A 21145-nucleotide genomic window follows, 5' to 3' on the forward strand; every position below is an offset into this window, starting at 1 on the left:
TAGTGTCATCCTTTCATGCTGGGACACACAGCCATGTAGCCTAGAATGGCAAGGCACTCCCCTGCTTTTGCAGCTAGACTGGCTTGAAACTGCACTGTCCACTGTTAGCTCTTTCCTGCAAAGACTAGAAGCTCTGGGAAGCAGTACCAGGATAGCAGAAGCCATCAGCATTGAAAGTTTTAAACTGCAAGTGCTTGTAAGAATTTTAGCACATAGTTTATTTTAGTGTGCTTTTATTAATGTGTTCAGCTAAAAACACACAGAGGTTACAACTGCTTTAATCTGTTAAAGCGGTTGTTAACCTGCTGAAAAAAAAAACCTGAAAGATAAAGGCATAATGTGCTAGTATGCATTGCATACTAGCTCATGATTAAATACTCACCTTAGAACAACGCCCTCTCAGCGGCGACCGGTCACCACTGAGGGGGCTGAGATCGTCTCTCGTCCTTTTTTCCGGGATTGCGGGCTTTGGCGCTGTGAGTGTCTGTAGCCGCGATGACGTCACTTGCGCACATGCGCGCCTGAGCCCTCGGTTACTGCAAGAAGCTCTGGAGTTAAGGCACGGTACGCCGGACCTTCAGAAGGCATGCGCCGCTGACATCAGGGGATGCATGCAGGGTGGATATCTCCTAAACCATGCAGATTTAGAAGATATTCATTTTAACTATTTTATTTTACCTATTTTAGCCTATGATAAGGCTTAATTAAAACAAGGTATGCAGCGCTTAATATAGTCATCATAGAAATCAATCAATGTAAGTAATGATGATAATGCATAATTATAGACGCCCCCTGATGATGTCACGATCTGACGAAACCGGTTGGGGACCGGCCACGTTTGCCCTGTAACATTCTTGCAGCGTCCTCCTTCCTCTGCTGGGAGATTAGGATTTCATTTGGCTACAGCTATCACACAGTTTAATTGCAAGTTCCCCTCAGGATACTTACCTTGATGCCTGGTTTATCTACTGAAATGTGAGTGCTTTTTCCATTAAATATTACCTGTGTCAAAACATACTGCACCATGAGGAGTTCTTTCTTCTTTTATGTGCCGATGTGATATCAATACTTCTATGAGAGGATTGGCTATGTACACTTAGAGGCATTTCCTGTGGAGGTGATATTTTGTCTGACCTAGTGTGAAAGGAGACGAGTTCCTGTCAATGTGTACTGAGATCCCTGTAATGGGGATCACACATTTCTGGTAAGAGGCCACTGTTACTGGTGTTTGGTGGAGGCAACTCATTTCTGATCTTCTCACCCGCATCTTGGACCGCTTATTGGACTCCTTTCTCCTATGGACTTTCTATAATTATGCATTATCATCATTACTTACATTGATTGATTTCTATGATCACTATATTAAGCGCTGCATACCTTGTTTTAATTTTGTCTGAGGTTGGGGTACAACAACTTTTTTATGCTGGCAGCTGGTATTGTGATCTTATTCTGTTTGTTTGATTAAGCGCAGTATATTTTGTTTTTTATGATAAGGCTTACCTGTAAGTAAAAATCAGAAAGTGGAGTATACAAACGCTTAAAGTAAAAAAAAAACTGTTTAATGCCAGTCCAAGTCCTATTATTGTGTTAATAGACTAACCACTTCCTTACCGCTGGACGTCATATGACATCCTGGGCTTTAAGTGGGGATATCTGAAGTAGCTGCAAGCATCATTCAGATATCATTTTTTTTAGCCAGCGATTCCCTGCACTGTAAGAACAATCATAGTGGCTGTTCAGCCTCTTGTTCATTCTTACAGGCTGTGGGAGGGGACACCCCTCCCGCCGCCCTCTGGTGCTTTTACCGCCTAGCCCATGCGATCGGTGAGCCGGAGAAGGAATCCGCCGGCGGCAGAAGTACACAATAGAGACTGCCGAGCACCAGATGGTCCCCGGCAGTCTCTTTAACTCTCAGAGGCCTGGCAAATGTCAATACTGCCATGATCTCGTGACCGTTTTTTTTTTTTAATATTTCAGGCTTTCCAGCCTGTAGGAGAGATCTGAGGTCTTATTGACCCCAGATCTCCATAAAGAGGACCTGTCATGCATTATTCCTATTACAAGGGATGTTTACATTCCTTGTAATAGGTATGAAAATGATCCAAAAAAAAATTAAAGGGAAAGTGTAAAAATAAAAAAATAAAATAAAATAAGCAATAAAAAAAAAACAAATGTAAAGTTCCCCCCCGTACCCGCGTGCTCGCACACAGAAGTGAACGCATGTGTACATCGTGGCCACATATGTAAACGGCGTTCATTCCATACTTGTGAGGTATCACCAAGAACGTTAGAGTGAGAGCAACAATTCTAGTCCAAGACCTCCTATGTAACTCTAAACTGGTAACCTGTAAAAAAATATAAAGCGTTGCCTATGGAGATTTTTAACCTCCCTGGCGATATGATTATGTCAGGAATTCTGTACCAAAAGCGGTACAATTTTTTGCATGGAAATTTGGCGTTATGTATTATAGGCCTACAATTCTTAGTAATTACTGACTTAAACCTGACCAAAACAAGACTCTAGTAGACATCCCAGATGTGATAAATGTGAAACACAAATGCATGAATTATAATCTAATCAATAATATAATTTTATTATATAATATATATATATAATAAAATTATATTATTGATTAGATTATAATTCATGCGTTATTATTATTATATATGTGTATATGTGTGTATATACTGTATATACATATATATATATATATATATATAATATAAATGTTATGTGTTTGTGTTTTGTGCAACGTTCAACTTTTGAATTTCCCTCCCTAGTTCCTCTCCCATGCAGCATTGCTGCTGCAGGGAACGGAACCAGGAAGTCCTGATACCGACAGACGAGCGGCAGGGATCTCGGCTGGCGATCACAGCAATGGGAGATCATCGCTGGATGACCAGGAGAAGGTAAGAGACACCACTGCTCGCTCTGCACATCTACCCCAAGCGTGACTCGGGGATACCGATAACAGCATGGAAAATCCACCCCGTGTCACGCTCGGGGATACCTCTAGGCAGGTTAAGTACCGAAGTTTGGCGTCATTCCACGAGTGTGCGCAATTTTAAAGCGTGACATGTTAGGTATCTATTTACTCGGCGTAATATCATCTTTCATATTATACAAAAAATTAGGCTAACTTTAGAGTTTTGTTTTTTAATTCATGAAAAAGTGTCTATTTTTTTCCCCAAAAAATGCGTTTGAAAATTTCTGCGCAAATACCGTGTGACATAAAAAGTTGCAATGACCGACGTTTTATTCCTTAGGCTCTCATCTAAAAAAAAAAAATATATATATATATATATATATATATATATATATATATATATATATAATATTTGGGGGTTCTGAGTAATTTTCTAGCAAAAAATGATGAATTTTACATGTAGGAGCAGAGTGCCAGAAATGGCCGGGTAAGGAAGTGGTTAAAAATTGTCTATGTAGACTCTGCGGTCTGTAATGATGATGTTGACTCTGTGGTCTTTATAGCTAAAGATCACGTCATTTCAGATGCCCAGGCAAGTTGCTAATTTCATGGCAGTCCCTTTTTAATGCTAAAGAATCATGAAATTTGGTCTGCACTCTGCAATAGGCACACATAAAATGTTTTTGAATTATATAGAATTATGCAAAGGATCACCTGAAAGCCTATTACATGTGGTCACAATTCTTTTAGTATCTCTACACTTCATCATCACCATCTCCCTAAAATTATTCTAAAATGTTATGGACAAAGCAGTGATTTTGTCGTTGCTTACCTCATTCACGTAAACCCAGTGGCTGTCCTTTGATGCAAGATTGGTTTCCACTGCCTATAAGCAAAATAAAATGAAAATAAACACATTAATATAATTCATAGCAAATGTCTTTTTTTTTTTATCAGCAGTTGCTAAAGTCATTTGGGTAACTGTAATTAAAATTTTAAAATAAGATCGTTTTGAAGAACTCTAGTTCTAAAACAAGAATTATGAAGTTGGTGGTATTAATTATGTCACATACAACAGCACTTCTAATTAACTTGAAGGCTGCCCTGCGAAAAAGTCATTTTTACTACAGCAAATAGAACCGCGCGGTACAATTAAACAGCAGGTTATAATCACAGCACATTGTCTTCTAAATATATTTATTTTAACATGCCAATCAAACTTTACAAATTAGTCTAAAAATTATTTATTTCGGTCTCCTTGCTCCCACTTCTGTACTTTTAAACACAGTTTTTCTACTAATATAGCAACAGCCATTACCATATTTTGCGCTACGCAACCCGGGTGGCTTCATTCCTGTTTCACAGGAAGTAGCAAATATGTTCATGATATTTAGACTTAATTTCAAGCATATAAAAAATGCATTAATGTAGTGGTAAACCTCAGACATGAAAAATGAACAAAGGATATTCCTCTATTGCAGGGGTCTTCAAACTATGGCCCTCCAGTTGTTTAGAAACTACAATTCCCATCATGCCTAGTCATGTCTGTGAATTTCAGAGTTTTTCAATGCCCCATGGGATGTGTAGTTCCGCAACAGCTGGAGGGCCGTAGTTTGAGGATCCCTGCTCTATAGTGTGTACTTATCTCAGTTAGTAGCACTAAGTGTAATTTCTTGCTGCTGCTTCATTCCTCTGCTATCAGCCTGAATCACTTCTAAAATGTTTTCCTGACACCAAGAGGTAAAAAGGTGACAGGGGAGGGATTTCCAGCTTCAGTTATGTTCCTGTGTGCTGTGGGGGGGGGGGGGGGATGTGTCCCTTCTCTCCAATCAGATCTTGGAGCTCTCCTCACTGAGCTCTGTAGTGTGAGATATCAGGTCTCTGTCCCCTGTTTTATGTCTCAGGCAAGCTTTATAAATTCTGCACTTTGAACAGGTGTAGAGAAGAGACAACAGCAGATAAACAGGTACAACTTATCTAGGAGGATTTGTTTTATTTCTGTGTATCAAATGATGTCAGTCACTTCACTGGGTATATTTTATTTTTTATTACAGGTACTTAAATAGCACAGTGAATTTATGCAGCACTTTACATATTGTATGTATTGTACATTTATGTTAGTCGCCGCTCTCTATGGAGCTTACAATCTAAGGCAGGGATTCCCAAACTACATCCCTCCAGTTGTTCAGGAACTACAATTCCCATCATGCCTAGTCATGTATGTGAATATCAGAGTTCTACAATGCCTCATGGGATGTGTAGTTCTGCAACAGCTGCAGGCCTGTAGTTTGGGAATCCCTGATCTAAGGTATATGTAAGGGTTTAAAAGCACTTACAAGCATTTCAAGGAAAGTCAATTTTTTTGAGTTACAAGTTAGACAAATCCCAAATCCACTTGCTGTGATGCACAGCCCTCCTAAAGTAAATGAAAAACTTCCCTACCTTTCATAACTGAAAATCTTTCTTAAATTATGTCTCACATGCTCTCCTCCCCAGTCACTGCAGCTCAGAGTAATAACAGAGGCAGTGCTGTCAATGCAGAAAGCAGGGGCAGGATTATTTTGGGTGGCCAGGTGCTGATTGATATGCTACAGGCCTGTGAATCAGCTGTGATATTGGTGATAACCACACTCCTGCAACATTTTTGCCTTCCTGAGAGTGGCTACTATACTCTGAATTCAGGAGAAGTGCAGCATTGTTGACGCAAAAACACAGGAAGCTACATTAGATGAACTTCACTGGCAAGATCAATAGGTATGTATTGGACCTAGCAGAGCAACTAGGAGAAAACTAAGTGCAGATGGGCTTCAGGGGCATCTATGTTATGCTAAAGACCATAATTCTACTTAAAATGCTAGGCTACTTAAAAGGCCAGGACCACATCTTTGTGTTGTGGTAATGTACACAATTAATCACTTGCCGACTGACAGCAGTACATATACTGCGGCAGGTTGGTTCTGCCGAAACGACATACCTGTAAGTCGCTTGGCAGGGCCGCTAGCGGGGCACGAGCGTGCCCATTCGCCACATGGGAAGCCAGTTTGCGGGTTGGCGGCTGCGACTGCCATCGGCACCCGCGATCGCTCCCCACAGAGACAGAACGGCGGTCTGCCGTTGTAAAAACAGCAGGCCTCGGTTCTCTCAGTTATGAACACAGGGATCCTGTGTTCTTCTTATTTAGGAACACAGGTCTCTGTGATCATCCAGTGAGTCCATCCCCCATACAGTTAGAAAGTCCCTTGTAGGGGGGGACTGTGTTCTGTGTTGATGTTAGTGACTTATTGCATCATACATGGTATTTTTTGTCTTTTACATAGTTCCCCTTTTAGCCCCCACTCCCAAGTTGATTCAAATTTAAAACATTTGTATTTCAAGCAAAAGATACTGAAGAATGCAGTTAAATGCATCACAAAAACAGCTTCTGTAAATGAAATATATAATCTTTAGCTGATGACTATGATTACAGACTTGGTTTTAGCTTTAATGGCATTTTTATGCTCCGTTGTCAGAAATAAAGCATATATGTTAAAATTACCTTGTAGAAACGACATCCAGAAATGAATGAATTGGAGTATTTATGCAGGTAATGATACTGAACTAGAAAACAGCTATCCTTCTTGTATCTTAGGCAAAGATCTACTAGTACTCAAAAGAGACATTAAAGTGGAATAATGATGGCAACCTCAGAGCTAAATTATGGATCATTTTCATGATTATGTCAAAGGTTTAACTTCACAGGGATGCTGTGTACATGATATCAGTGTAACTGTATTTACTGAACATGGAGGATCATTTTAGAATGTTCACAGATAGGTAAAAGTTGTCTCTTACAATCAATTGCTTTCACTTTCACACATAAATATATATATATACTGTGTATATATATATATATATATATATATATATATATATATATATATATATACAGTGATACCTCGGTTCACGAAAGTTTCTATTCACGAACAACTCGGTTCACGAACAGAAAAGTTCATAAAAATATGCTCCGGTTCACGAACTCCGCTTCGGTTCACGAACAGGAGCCGCGGCCATTTTAATGCTATTTCCAGGCTGTCACATGGTTTTGACTTCCTGTAGGAAGATCGTGGAGAGAAGAAGAGACACAGAAAGAAGTACTGTGAGTACTGTGAAGACACTTTCAGTGACTTTTTGCTTTTTGGTGTGCTTTTTAGCACATACAGTACTGTACTACTGTACTGTACTGTACAATACTGTACAGTACTTCTGTACAACCCTCCCACCCGCCTCCCACCTGCCTTCCTCCATGCCAGAAGTCATCTCAAGCAAGGTTAGAGTTATCTCTTTATACATTACTATACTGTACTAATGTGTGTTGTAATTTGTTTCATATTTTTGTGCTTCAAAAACCAAAAAAATAAAGGTCAGAACGGATTAACCGGATTTACATTGAACCCTATGGGAAAATGTGCCTCGGTTCACGACCAATTCGGTTCGCGACCAGAGTCAGTTCACAAATTAAGTTTGTGAACCGAGGTATCACTGTATATAGAAGTCGCTAATCGCCGCCATTACTTGTAAAAAAGTAAATAAAATTTCCATAAATGTATTCCATAGTTTTTGGACACTATAACTGTTTTGCAAACCAATCGATATACACTTATTGGGATTTGTTTTAATGAAAACATGTAGCAGAATAAATTTTGGCCTAAATTGATGGAGATGGGATTTTTTATATTTTTGTGAAATTTTTTATTTTTTTTCAAAATTGTCAATTTTTTTGTTTATAGTGCAAAAAATAAAAACCATAGAGGTGATCAAATAGCACCGAAAGAAAGATCTATTTGTTGGAGGGGAAAAAAGGACAACGTTTTTCCCAATTTTTATTTGGGTACAGCGTCGCATGACCGCGCAATTGTCAGTTAAAGTAACGCGGTGTTGTATCGCAAAAAAAAATGGCCTGGTCGTTAAGGGGGTAAAACCTTCCGGAGATCAAGAGGTTTATATAATGAACTACATTACTCATTTTACCATTCAGCTCTTTACTATTCTCTGTACCATTCTGATCCTGCCAAGAGACAAATAAAACATTCTTTTTCAGCTTGCAGTATCTACATAGCATTCCTGTAACATATAAAAATGCATGTCTCACAATGTAAGCCATTGGCTTCTTCCGGAAGGAGGCTAGTGAATATTGACATCTTCCTACATGTGTACATAGACATTCTTTCTGTTTGATGCCGAATGGGATTTGAGGTAAGTACACCGCAGAAAGCAAGTCAAGACAGGTCACTGCACAGCACAAGGCAAAACAAGATACCATGGCAAACAAAAAAGTAATAAAATCCCTTACGGCACATTCTTGTGCAAATAATAAACAATATAAAAAAGTAAGGCATGGTTGGTTATACACAAAGATGTCATAAGCTATTTTTATTCAGAATGCTAAAGGCATTTTGCAAATGATATCTTCTCCCTTGAGAACACATTTTTAATTCAAGCATTAAGAATATAAGCCTTAATATTGTGTGTATTGTAAGCGATGTACTTGTACAGTTCTGTACATTTTCTTATTTTATATCAGGCAGTGTATGAATTCTCTATAAAAACTTGACAAATTTATGCAAAAAAAAAAAAAAAAACGTTTTCCCTTTCTTGTAAACTATATTTTTATGGCTCTCCTAAACAAATAATCTATCCTCTCGTAATTATTTCTGCCTAAAAGTGCTTTCCCCTGAAACAATGTATTCACATGCAACCTTATTCAAATGTAAACTGGTGCTTTTAGGAAACACATTTTTCAAGAGAAACAAGTTTGTATATTAAAAACAAGAACTGATCATGCTAAGATAATGGATAAGAAAGAATGGACTATATTAAAATTCACTTTGTCTCAGATTTAGCATTGTTCAGACCTAAAATATGCACCAATACATATCATAAAAATTGGAAAGGGGGTGTTATAATATTTTAGGCTATTATTTGTGGGATACCAGCTATAGCAGTTGAGTGAATAGGGAGCACCATCATGGAAAAATGGGACACTTCACACGACTGGTAGTGTGTAGTAACCCACGTGGGGAGATTTACTAAAGCTGGAGAGTGAAATATGTGGGGCAGCTCTGCAGAAAAACCAATCAGCATCCAGGTTAAAGCCTACGTTCACACTGAATACTGGGTTTGAAATCGTGTGAGTTCAGCTGAACTCACATGATTTCAAACCAGCATTTAAGTCCGACTTCGAGGGCGATTTGAGAGACATCTGTGCGGGTTCATGCACAGGTGTCTATTGAAATCACCTATAAGTAGTGCAGGAACCAGTTTTGGGAATCAGTGCGGCTTCGCACAAATTCGGAACGGTGCTGTTGCCTGCAATAGACTCTGATTTGGCAAACGATATGACATGTCAAATTGGCCCAATGTGAACGGGGGCTTCTTGTCAAAGCTTAATTGAACAAGCTGAAGTTAGAAGCTGATTGAATACGTCCTGTCTGTCCTTGTTCTCCCCGACACCCTTCTCATTCCCTTCCTCCTCCTCCCCCTTTTTTTTTCTGCTTTCCCTCTCACCCCGCTTACTCTCATACTTTACTATCATCCTCAATGCGCCTCTTTGCTCCCTACAACCTACAGTCTCCCAGAACTTTTGAGCTCTTTGCTAGTGTTCCCCATTGGGGTACCAAACAGCTACTCCCTTTGATTATCTGGGAGTCTTGCTTTATGCTTATACTCCTCCTGCACTCCCTCCCCTACATCACTACCAATGTCTACTCTCCCTTGATCTAACATGCTTTTCTCAATGACTTAACCCTTATTCAGTTAAATTGTATACATACTAGTCACGGTACTTGTTTTTTTCAATAAAAATATTTGAAACAGAAGCTGACTGAATACCATGCGCGGCTGTACACATCTCTGCACTTTTCTGTACTGCTCCTCTCTGTCAAGTCCTCCACTGGCTTCCGCTCACCCAACAAATTAACTTCAAAATACTTACAACATCTTACAAAGCAATCCACAGCTTAGCCCCCAGCTACATCACCAGCCTCGTCTCAAAATACCAACCTAATCGCTCTCTTCGTTCCTCTCAAAACCTCCTGCTCTCTAGCCCCCTTGTCACCTCCTCCCACGCTCGCCTCCAAGACTTTTCCAGAGCCTCTCCAATCCTATGGAACTCCTTACCCTTATCTGTGCGATTATCTCCCACTCTATTAGCTTTTAGGCGATTTCTGAAAACCCTCCTTTTCAAAGAAGCCTATCCTACCAACACCTAACAAATATACCTCCATTTTCTCCATCAACCCATCCCCCACGGTTATTGCCTTTTGTTTCACTTGACCCTCCCTTCTAGATTGTAAGCTCTAACGAGCAGGGCCCTCTAGTTCCTCCTGTTTTGAACTGTACTGTAACTGTATTGTCTTCCCTCAAATTGTAAAGTGCTGCGCAATCTGTTGGCGCTATATAAATCTTGTATAATAATAATAATTTCCAGTTTTAGTAAATCTACCCCACAGGTTTACCAGTCATATATGGTGCATACAGTAAACTATGACTACCTTACCCAGCTAATATAAATGACACCTTTTAGGAAAAGGTTCACAAAGTGAAACTAAGTGAAAGCAGCATGCCAAGTCTGGAGGCTAATGTAAAAAGAATGGAACTGATACATTTTCGGTGAAATGTATATAGTGGGTAATGCTAAACACACAGCAGTAAGTCATGAGCGCAATAAAAAGCAGTCACTGATCTCAAAAAGTTAATAAAGTGACAAGACAGTACCAAGACAGGGAAGCAAGTGAGGACACCAGTGCATAATAAATAATATAACATATACCGGATACAGTGTAAACACTATAGGATTGAGTTACTAAAAATGAAGAGTGCAAAATCTGGTGAAGCTTTGCATGACAGCCAATCAGCTTCATACTTCAGCTTTTTCAATTAAGCTTTGACAAAAAAAATATATATAATTTTTATAAACATACACACACACATACATATTGTGTTCTGGCACTTTTTTGTTTACACGTTTAAATCAAAAAAAATAAAAAATTCTAGAAAATTACTTATAACCCCTAAACATTTTTTTTTTTTTTTTTTTTAGCACAGACCCTAGGGAATAAAATGGTGATGGATTTGTCTCCATCAGTTTGCTTATTCGTAACAATAGCCACTGTAACACAAGCATGACTCATTTTCAAAAGAACTGAAAAAGTAAAAAAGAAATACTGATACACTATTTAAAAATCTCCCAATGTCCAAATCTGTTATTTAAAAAATGTATAGGACACATGCACTTGGCAATGCTTCATTATTTTATTTGTATTAATGTTTTGTTCAATAGATTGAACTTCCCATAAAACACTGCACCAAATTCATTTTAACAAATTCACACTAAAATGCCTTGCAAATTAATTTCTCACTGAGTGCATTTGTGTTGTGTTGATAACAGCATTGCCGTTGAGATGGAAATTTCTGGCCAAGGAATGTCCTGCTGTTATTAGTATTTCATTTGCTGGCCACTTGCCTTTACATATTCTGCAATGGCTATATGGAGAGCTGGCTGGAAAGCAGCATGTGGAAAAAGGATCCATGGCCCATCAGAATGATGGTTTGTCCTGCCAAACAATCTGAAAATGGCCTTTTCACCGTAATAAACTTTCAAGAGCAAGATGGTGCAAATGTCATATTAATCCAGTCTAAAAAATCCAACAAAAGAGCTCTGTGATTGTAATAAGTGACCTAATTCATACCACAAAATATTAGAAATTCCATGTATCTTACAAAAATAAAAGTTTAAAGGATAATTGTAGATGTAAAACACATAGGGGTAATTCAGTAAAGCATTTATAACACTTTTCTGGTGGTATGGTCCCTTAACAATGTCCTGCACAAAATTCATGAAAGCTTAGTTTCAGTAACATGGTATGAGAAATTCATGTAGTTCTTTTTTGCATCACTTACAATGTTTTGCTTTGACTGTGACATATTAACCACTTAAGCCCTGGAAGATTTTACCCCCTTCCTGACCAGGGCCTATTTTGGGATTCGGCACTGCGTGACTTTAACGGACAATTGCGCGGTCGTGCGACGCTGTGCCTAAACAAATTTGACGTCCTTTTTTCCCCACAAACAGAGCTTTCTTTTAGTGGTATTTGATCACCTGTGCGATTTTTTGATCATGCGCTATAAACAAAAAAAGAGCATCAATTTTGCAAAAATAACAATTTTTTTCACATTTTTTTATATGAAATTCCCCCCCCAAAAAAAATTTAACAATCTAAATTTTTTAACATTTTTGGCCAATTTGTTTTATGCTACCTATGTTTGGTAAAAAAAAAATCACAAAAAGCGTATTTTGATTGGTTTGCGCAAAAGTTATTGTGTTTACTAACTAAGGGAAAGATTTTTGTTGTTTTTTTTTTTTAACGAGTAATGGCGGCGATCTGCGATTTTTTTGCGGGACTGCGACATTGCGGCGGACAGATCGGACCCTTGACTGACATTTTTGACACTTTTGGGGTTACCAGTGACATTACTACAGTAATCAGTGCTATACACATGCACTGTTACTGTAAAAATGACACTGGCAGTGAAGGAGTTCACTTTATTGGAGAGGGAGGGGTTAAGTGTGTCCCTAGGGGCATGTTTATAACTGTGATTGGCTGTGGCTACTAGAGTAAGAACAGAGATCAACGGTCCTACATAGTAGAACCGTGTGATCTCCATTCTTACACAGGGAAGAATGACAGGTGGCTTTGTTTACATTAGCCGCCTTCCTTTCTTGCGGTGTAACGGACGATCGCGAGTTCCCGGCGGACATCGGGTCTGCCGGGCACACGCGCGGGGGGGGGTCTGTGACCGCGCGGGAGCGTGCCTCCGGCGGCGCGCGCTCGCTCCCTAGAGGCTCACAGGCTAGCGACGTAGTCCTACGTCGCTTTGCCTGTGAGGGACTGACCGCCGCAGTAAATAGTCGTGCGACGGTCGGCAAGCGGTTAAGAACAAATTACCTCTAATTCATAGATAATGAAGCTGGAGGTAAGTAAGACCAACTCAAAATTGGTGTACAGGCTAGAGTTAATGGAAAAAGGGAAGGTGTTGCACTGCTAAATGTGTTTATTATTATTAGTTTTTTTCTTTCGCTAGGACCTAGGCTGCCAGCGCCCTATCATCCAATGATAGAGAACCACACTGACAGTGGGAAGAGCCTGATGGGGAACACTGAGTCACTTATTCCCCATCAAGTCTGTCTGCCCAGTGATTGACAGTAAATAGCAGTTTATTTAGCCTCCTGTACTTTCTGGCCAGAGAATTTAGCATTCCTGGGGGCAGCCACAGACCAGTAGGCTAGGCTTGATTGGCTTATAGCATGGATCCTCAACCTATGGCCCTCCAGCTGTTGCAGAAATACAAGTCCCAAGAGGCATTGCAAGGCTGACCTTTACAAGCATGACTACCAAAGGCTGAGGAATGATATGGCTTGTAGTTCCACAACAGCTGGAATGCCACAGATTGAGCAATCCTAGCTTATAGGAATGGGGATGGATGGTATGGGTGATTCTACACTAAGCCATTACAGGATATTGGTTTTGATACAATTGGTTGATTAGTGTAATACACAAGATATAAAGTCTGATACATAATCAGTCCAAACATTGAGAGAGTCTCACACATGTGGTGTTGGCACACTGGAAGGGGGGGGGGGGGAGTAGCAGAATATGTTCTGTGGTGTAATTCTAAGTATGCCCATCATGTGTGTTAGAATTATCTTATTAACTGACAACTTTGTGTAAAAAAATGGATTTTTGTAAGAACTTACCGTAAAATCCTTTTCTCTTAAGCTCATTGACAGACGTAGTCTTCTTGATTCTCAAGAGCTGGGTTATGTTGTCTCCGCAGGAGTAGGACTAGGCAGAATGACAAAACGTTCTGGCTCCACCCTAGGGGGCAGTCCCTGAGGGTATATCCTCCCTCTCTCTGCTACAGGGAATCAGTTCTGTTTAAAGCAGTACAGAGAAATTAACCCAACCCAACTCAATGATAGAGGGGCGGGTACTACGTCTGTCAATGAGCTTAAGAGAAAAGGATTTTACGGTAAGTTCTTACAAAAATCCATTTTTCTCTATCGCTCATTGACAGACGTAGTCTTCTTGATTCTCAAGAGCTGGGACATCCAGAAGCAGTGCCACAAATGAGGGGTGGGATTGACAAAATCAAATCCAATCTAGTAGGCCCAACCGATGCCAAACTAGAAGTTTTAAAGGCTCATTATAAACAAAGAATGAGACTAAAAGAAAAAAATTTCCAACGGAAAAAAACCCTCGAGGTAGACCACTGGTCTCCTCAAATTGCGGCCTGCAAAACCTTGCGGCCAAATGAGGCATCAGACGATGCCATTACATCAACTTTATAATGTTTAGAGAAGGTATGCACCGACGACCAGGTAGCCGCCTTGCACACCTGGACCACTGACGCCTGATGGCGAAAGGCCCATGACGCACTAAGTGCCCGAGTGGAGTGCGCCTTAACAGGGAACGGGGGCTCCCGACCCTTAATAGAATAAGCCTGCACTACCGTCTGTCTGATCCATCTGGAAATGGTCGCGGCAGATGCAGGCAACCCCTTTTTGGGTCCATCTGGGATCACAAAAAGTGAATCCGTCTTGCGAAACGAGTCTGTCGTTTTCAAGTATACCCTGATCGCCCGGACCACATCCAAGGAGTGCAAAGCAAATTCCCGAGGATGACTGGGCTTAGGACACAGGGAAGGTAATACAATTTCTTCATTCAGATGAAATTCTGAAACCACTTTTGGTAGGAAGGATGGATTCGGACGAAGAACCACCTTATCTCTATGAACCACCAGATATGGTGAACGACAAGATAATGCGGCCAGTTCTGACACCCTACGTGCAGAAGTAATAGCCACCAAGAAGGCCACCTTCTGGGACAACGTGGGTAGAGGAATCTCCCTAATATCTTCAAAGGGAGGTTTCTGAAGAACCGACAACACTAAATTAAGATCCCAGGGGGGTAACGGCGCGTGCACTGGCGGAGCCAGATGTCGCACCCCCTGGATGAAATTCCGCACCAAGGAATGAGTAGCCAAAGGCTTCTGAAAGAAGATGGCTAATGCTGAGACCTGACCCTTGATAGTACTCAAGGCCAGTTTCTGCTCAACCCCTTGTTGCAGAAAAGCCAATATTCGACTAATCGAATAAGACCGAGGACGGAACCCCAAAGGTTCACACCATGCAATGTAGGACTTCCATGTGCGATGATAAATCTTTCTGGAAGTCGCTTTCCTTGCTTCAACTAGAGTAGGAATAACTGAAGCTGACAAACCTTTGTCCTTCAGCACCTGGGTCTCAATAGCCAGGCCGTTAAGGCCAGCGATCGTAAAGCAGGATGGAAGATCGGTCCCTGAGACAGTAGATCCTCCCTGAGAGGAAGTCTCCATGGGACGTCCGCCACCAGTCTGACCATGTCGGCGTACCAAGCTCGACGAGGCCAGTCCGGAGCTACCAGGATTACTGGGATTCCTTCCTCCTCTACCCTGCGAAGAAGTCTTGGCAGTAACGCGAGAGGAGGGAAGGCATATATTAGCTGGTATTGCCCCCACGGGGCGATTAGTGCGTCTGCGGTTTCTGCTAGAGGATCGCGGGAGCGAGCCACGAATCTCTGAACTTTCCTGTTGAATCGTGATGCCAACAGATCCACATCCGGGGTGCCCCACCGTAGGCACAACTGGTGGAAAACGTCTGGATGGAGGGACCATTCCCCCTGATCCAGGGTCTGACGGCTGAGATAATCTGCCTGCCAATTCTCCACCCCCGGAATGAACACCGCAGAGATTGCTGGAACAAATCGTTCCGCCCAGCGAAGAATGCAGGCCACTTCTTTGGCCGCTCGGACACTCTTGGTGCCCCCCTGATGATTGACATAAGCCACGGCCGTGGCATTGTCCGACTGGATCCGAACCGGGCTGCCCTGGAGCTGCTCGGTCCAGTGAATCAGACAAAGTCTGATCGCTCTCAGTTCCAATATATTTATCGGTAATCTGGATTCTTCCGGGGACCAAAGTCCCTGGACAGATAACTGACCAAGAATTCCTCCCCATCCGGATAGACTGGCATCCGTGGTCACTATCGTCCAATATATTGGCAGAAATGACTTTCCCTGGCTGAGCATTGGAGACCGAAGCCACCAAACCAGAGACTCTCTGGTCTGTTTGCTCAATCGTATCTGATTGTCCAGGGATTCCGGATTCCGATTCCATCTGAGAAGAATCTCTTGCTGAAGAATTCGGGTATGGGACTGGGCAAATGGGACTGCTTCGAATGAAGCCACCATCAACCCCAGAACCCTCATGCAAGTCCGAAGGGAAGACCAGCTGTTGGATAGTAACAACTGGACTGCTGATTGAATCTTTCGGAGTTTCCCTACCGGAAGGAAAACTCTTGTCCTGACTGTGTCTAGAATTAGACCCAGATATTCGAGCCTCTGGGTGGGAACCAGAAATGACTTTTGCTGGTTCACCAGCCACCCGAATTCCTGTAAAGAAATCATAGTAATTTCTATGTTTTGTAGCAAGGTCTGAGGAGACTCTGCATGAAGCAGAAGATCGTCTAGGTAACCTAGAATCGATATACCTCTTTGGCGCAGAAGTGCCAACATTGGGGCCAACACCTTTGTGAAGACCCGCGGAGCCGTGGCGAGACCGAAAGGTAACGCCACAAACTGATAGTGGTTCTCCTCTACGGAAAAGCGTAGAAAACGCTGATGTCCTGCGAAAATGGGAATGTGAAGATAGGCGTCCTTGATGTCTATGGACGCTAGGACATCCCCTGGATGCAGGAAGGCTGCTACCGTGCGAATGGACTCCATTCTGAATCTTCTTATGTTGACGAAAGAATTGAGTGCTCTTAAGTCCAGAATTGGACGCACTTTGCCCTCTTTCCTGGGTATTGTAAACAGGTTTGAATAAAACCCTTGAAACCGTTCGGTCCAAGGAACGTGGACTACCACTCCTTGTTGTAGTAGATCTGTGACTGCTCTCCGCAGATCTTCTAGACGATCCGGAGATAGTCGGATATTGGAAGGGAAGAATCGCGCCGGTGGGAGAGATCGAAACTCGATCTTGTACCCTGACTTTATGACTTCGCAAACCCATTTGTCCGGGATTCTGGAAAGCCATGGATCCGGGAACCGGCGAAGACGTCCCCCCACCCCAGTTATGGGTGGGGGCGCACCTTCAGGCTTTGGATGGTTTATCTTCAGGTCTGGAGGGGGCGGGCTTTTGCTTGCCCGACCAACGACCCCTGACGCCTCCTGCAGGAGCTTTGGAGGACTTAGTTTTTTCACCCGCTGGACGAAAAAACCTCTTGTGAGCAGAAAAAGAAGGCCCTCGTCTTTGACGAGTTCCTCTACCTTTAAAATTTTGCGGTAAAAAGGTGCTTTTTCCACCGGTGAGATCCTTAATGATCTCATCTAAGTTGGCTCCAAATAGACGCTCTCCTGAAAAGGGGATATTAGCCAATGCTTTTTTGGAACCTTGGTCGGCTAACCAACCTTTTAGCCACAGTGTACGCCTGAGAACCACTGCTGAGACTGATGCTCGCGCCATTAATGGAGTGGCGTCTAACGCCGCATCACATACAAACTGTAACCCTTGTATCATTTGTTCCAACAAATCTGATACCGCCTGAGGGACTTCTTCTAAGTCCCGGCGTAACCACTTGGTCCATTCAGTTACAGCCTGCGAAACCAGACCAATAGCAATTATTGGCCTGAAAGCTGATCCAATCAAGGAAAACATGGTGGGAGACATAGCTTCTATCTTGCGATCCACTGGATCTTTAAAAGACGGAGCGTCTTCTAAAGGAATAACCGTGGCTTTATTCAATCTAGCAATAGGTGAATCCACCACAGGTGGTTCTGTCCATTTCTTAATAAGGGTTTCCTCAAACGGATAACGCCTGTCAATGCGTTTGGAAATATTAAAGGTGCGTTTTGGCAGACGCCATTCTTCATCGATTGGATTGCCAAAACATTTGGGCAATGGAAAAACCTTTGCCACTTTGATGCGCTTTTTAGTCCCAAAAGGGATCTCAGTTTCAGCTATTTCAGATGGAATACCCTGTAACCTTAAAGTCTCTTGAACAGATACAATGAGTGCGTTTACCAACGCTTCCTCTCGGGCTATGGCAGATGCCGAAACATCCTCCTCACTGTCTGAAGAGACAGGACCCGAGACACCAATACCAGATGAAGTACCTGCAACTGCAGAAATAGGCTCAGAGTCTGAATCCGAGGTTTCAGATAATAAGGGGTTAGGCGGGGGTCGCTTTCTTGCGCCCTGTCCCTGACAAGCCACTTCCACCCGGGACACAAAAGTTTCCATAATAGCTGACAAAGATTCAATTGTCAATGGGGTGCTGGAGGATCCCGCAGACCCCTCGATGGGATCCGGAGGAGATACATGAGTGGCAGGGTCCATGTTAATACAGGACACTTTTGCCAGCAATAAACAAAAAAACTTTTTTTTTTTTTTTTTTTTGTGTGTCTCCCCCTAGCGCAATAGCGCCCCTCAGAGTACCTGCTTCTCGATCCCAGAGAGAGAGAGAGGGACCCCCAAGGCTCACCAACCGATGCAGTGCGGTTTCCAACAAACTGCAGCCAGCGTCTGTCTTACACAGACTGGAAGGAGCTGTTTGCTTTTTCCCGGGCAGAAGGCGTGGCTCCGCCCCCTGTGTACGCCTTCCGGCGTTCCCAGCCCTCCACGAGGAAGCTGGGCTCACAAAACATGGCCGCCCCCATAGAAGAGACATAAGACTCCAAAAACATGGCGGCCGGCGTGACCTGAGGACATATATGCATTCGGTCTACGGCAAAATGGCGGCGGACCGCCGATATCGTCTTCCCAGCACATCCACCTGCACTCTGCTGAGAGGTGACATATGGATCTACAGAGATACACTGCACATAAGGTAGGATTATACCTCCTATGTCTGCTGTAATGTTACAGTCTGCTGGGTAGAGTGTTAGCTCTTGAACCAAGTCCACTTCCCACAAACACATGCTGTATTACAAGGGGGACTTGTAAGTGTCAGATATATACTGACCATATATGGAGGGGCCCATAATATACTGCCTCATAAATGAGGAAAAAAGGGAACGTTTACTCACCATACCGAACCGACAGGCACCCTCTCTTCATAATACCCTCTCCACCGGGGTGGAGGTTTGTGGACGCCTCGACTCTCTGGTCCTGGCGTCCAAGCGAGCTTTTAACTCGCAAAGTCAGTCCCTTTACTGGGACTCCGTCGCGGCCGACTCAGCGCACTGGTCTGCACGCGCTTTTAGGCAGAAACCGGGGTGACCACTGGATCTCACATCCAGCCCGTCGCCCGGCCCCGCATACTTACTTGAATATGTCGCGGCCGACCAAGCGCAATGCCTGGTCTGCACGCGCTCGTAGGCCGGCTGGGGTGACCACAAGTGTCGCCCAGTCCGGCATTTTTGCTTGAAGATCTCACAGGAAAAAAACACTGGAGAAAACTACCTAAAAAATGTCTTTTTCTTAAAGAAAAAAAGTCTTGCCAGGACCAAAAGATCCCAGCAAGGAACTTAGGTCCTTACTCCTGACTAGACAGAAAAAAACTGATTCCCTGTAGCAGAGAGAGGGAGGATATACCCTCAGGGACTGCCCCCTAGGGTGGAGCCAGAACGTTTTGTCATTCTGCCTAGTCCTACTCCTGCGGAGACAACATAACCCAGCTCTTGAGAATCAAGAAGACTACGTCTGTCAATGAGCGATAGAGAAAGATACATTTTCTTTTTTTCCCTGCGTTTTCCAAAAAACTTGTGCCAAAAAGATGACATTTTTAAAAGACTCATTATGTCTCTCAGAAAATACCTTAAAGTGTTTGATTTTTAAAATGGGGTCATTTTGTGGGTGTTTCCACTGTACTGGTGCTCCAGGTCCCCCAAAAATGTGAAAGGTAGTCAGGAAATCAGATGCCTAACTAATGTTTCTTGAAAGCCCAAACTCGCTCCTTGGATTTTGGGTGACCCGTCGTGAAAAAAGTCTCACACATGTGGTATCTTTATACTCAGGAAGCATAGTTTTGGGGTGCAATTATAAGTATGCCTATGCTGTGTGTGACTGTCAACTTTGTAAAAAAAAAAAAAATATATATATATATATATATATATATATATTTATATATATTTAATTTAATTTCTTTATTTTCCAAGAATTGTGCACAAAAAGTACAATTTAAAAAAATTACCTCTTTCTAAACACCTTGGGCTGTCTACTTTCCCAAAAAAAGTGTAATTTGGGAGGGGGGCATTTCTACTGTCCTGGCATTTCGGGGGACTCAATAAATGCCATACAGCAGTTAGTCAGTACCTCAGGTTTGCTCAATAATAAAATAAGTTTGCAGACTTTATACCTTTTACACAGACTAAACAATATACTTTGATTTATGTTCTTTTTACCAAAGAAATGTTGCAAAATACATTGTGGTCTACATTTATGAAGAAAGAGTATTTATTTGCAAAACAGAAAGAAGAAAAGATAAAAAAAAAAAAAAAAAGATGTTTGTTTTCAGAATAGGTATTTTTCAGAATAGGTATTTTTTTGTTTAAAGGCAAAAAAAAAAAAAAAAAAAAAAAAAAACCTGTGGTGATTAAATACACTAAAAGGATGCTTTATCTGTTTCAACAAAAATGCTAAAAAATTAATTTGGGTACAGTGTTGCATGACTAAGTCATTTTCATTCAAAGTTTGACAGTGCTGAAAGCTGAAAAATGCCCTGGACTGGAAGGGGGTGAAAGTGTCTGATTTAAAGTGGTTAATTAAATGTCATCAGTGCAAGCAACTATAAACAGTGATTTTCGTGTTGTGTTGCATTTGTGCAGTCAATGCAGTCAATCAGCTAGAAGTAGCCAACCTAGGACTTTAGCTAAACTCTACATATTTCTCTCCCCTTTCACCTTCCCAAATTACTGTACATATGATTCCAAAAAAAGGCCCCATAACTGGAATGAACATAAAATTATTAATTAAATACAAAAAAATACTTGAATTAAAATACTTGACAGAATGGTCACCTGCAGTACTTTTTCTCCACCACAGGCAGTCCTTACCTTTTGGATGGGATGTTATCTAGTTTCATTTAACCTAGAAAATTGGAGGAATACCCTTAGTGAAGGGTGTCATGTGTTGGCCCCCTGAGG

The 21145-nt window shown here is 41.9% G+C and overlaps 1 protein-coding gene across 3 annotated transcripts in view; it reads right to left on the reverse strand.

Moving 5' to 3' along the window:
• GRID1 (glutamate ionotropic receptor delta type subunit 1) overlaps window positions 1-21145 on the reverse strand; it is a 1530549-nt gene that overhangs the window by 475220 nt on the left and 1034184 nt on the right. For all 3 annotated transcript variants that reach the window (XM_082268262.1, XM_082268263.1, XM_082268264.1), the window contains exon 5: window positions 3760-3813. In XM_082268262.1, the coding sequence (XP_082124388.1) occupies window positions 3760-3813 (54 nt within the window). The remainder of the gene's footprint in view (window positions 1-3759; window positions 3814-21145) is intronic.

This window comes from Pelophylax lessonae (assembly GCF_965119305.1).
Source record: "Pelophylax lessonae genome assembly, chromosome: 9".
NCBI classification, from domain to species: domain Eukaryota; kingdom Metazoa; phylum Chordata; class Amphibia; order Anura; family Ranidae; genus Pelophylax; species Pelophylax lessonae.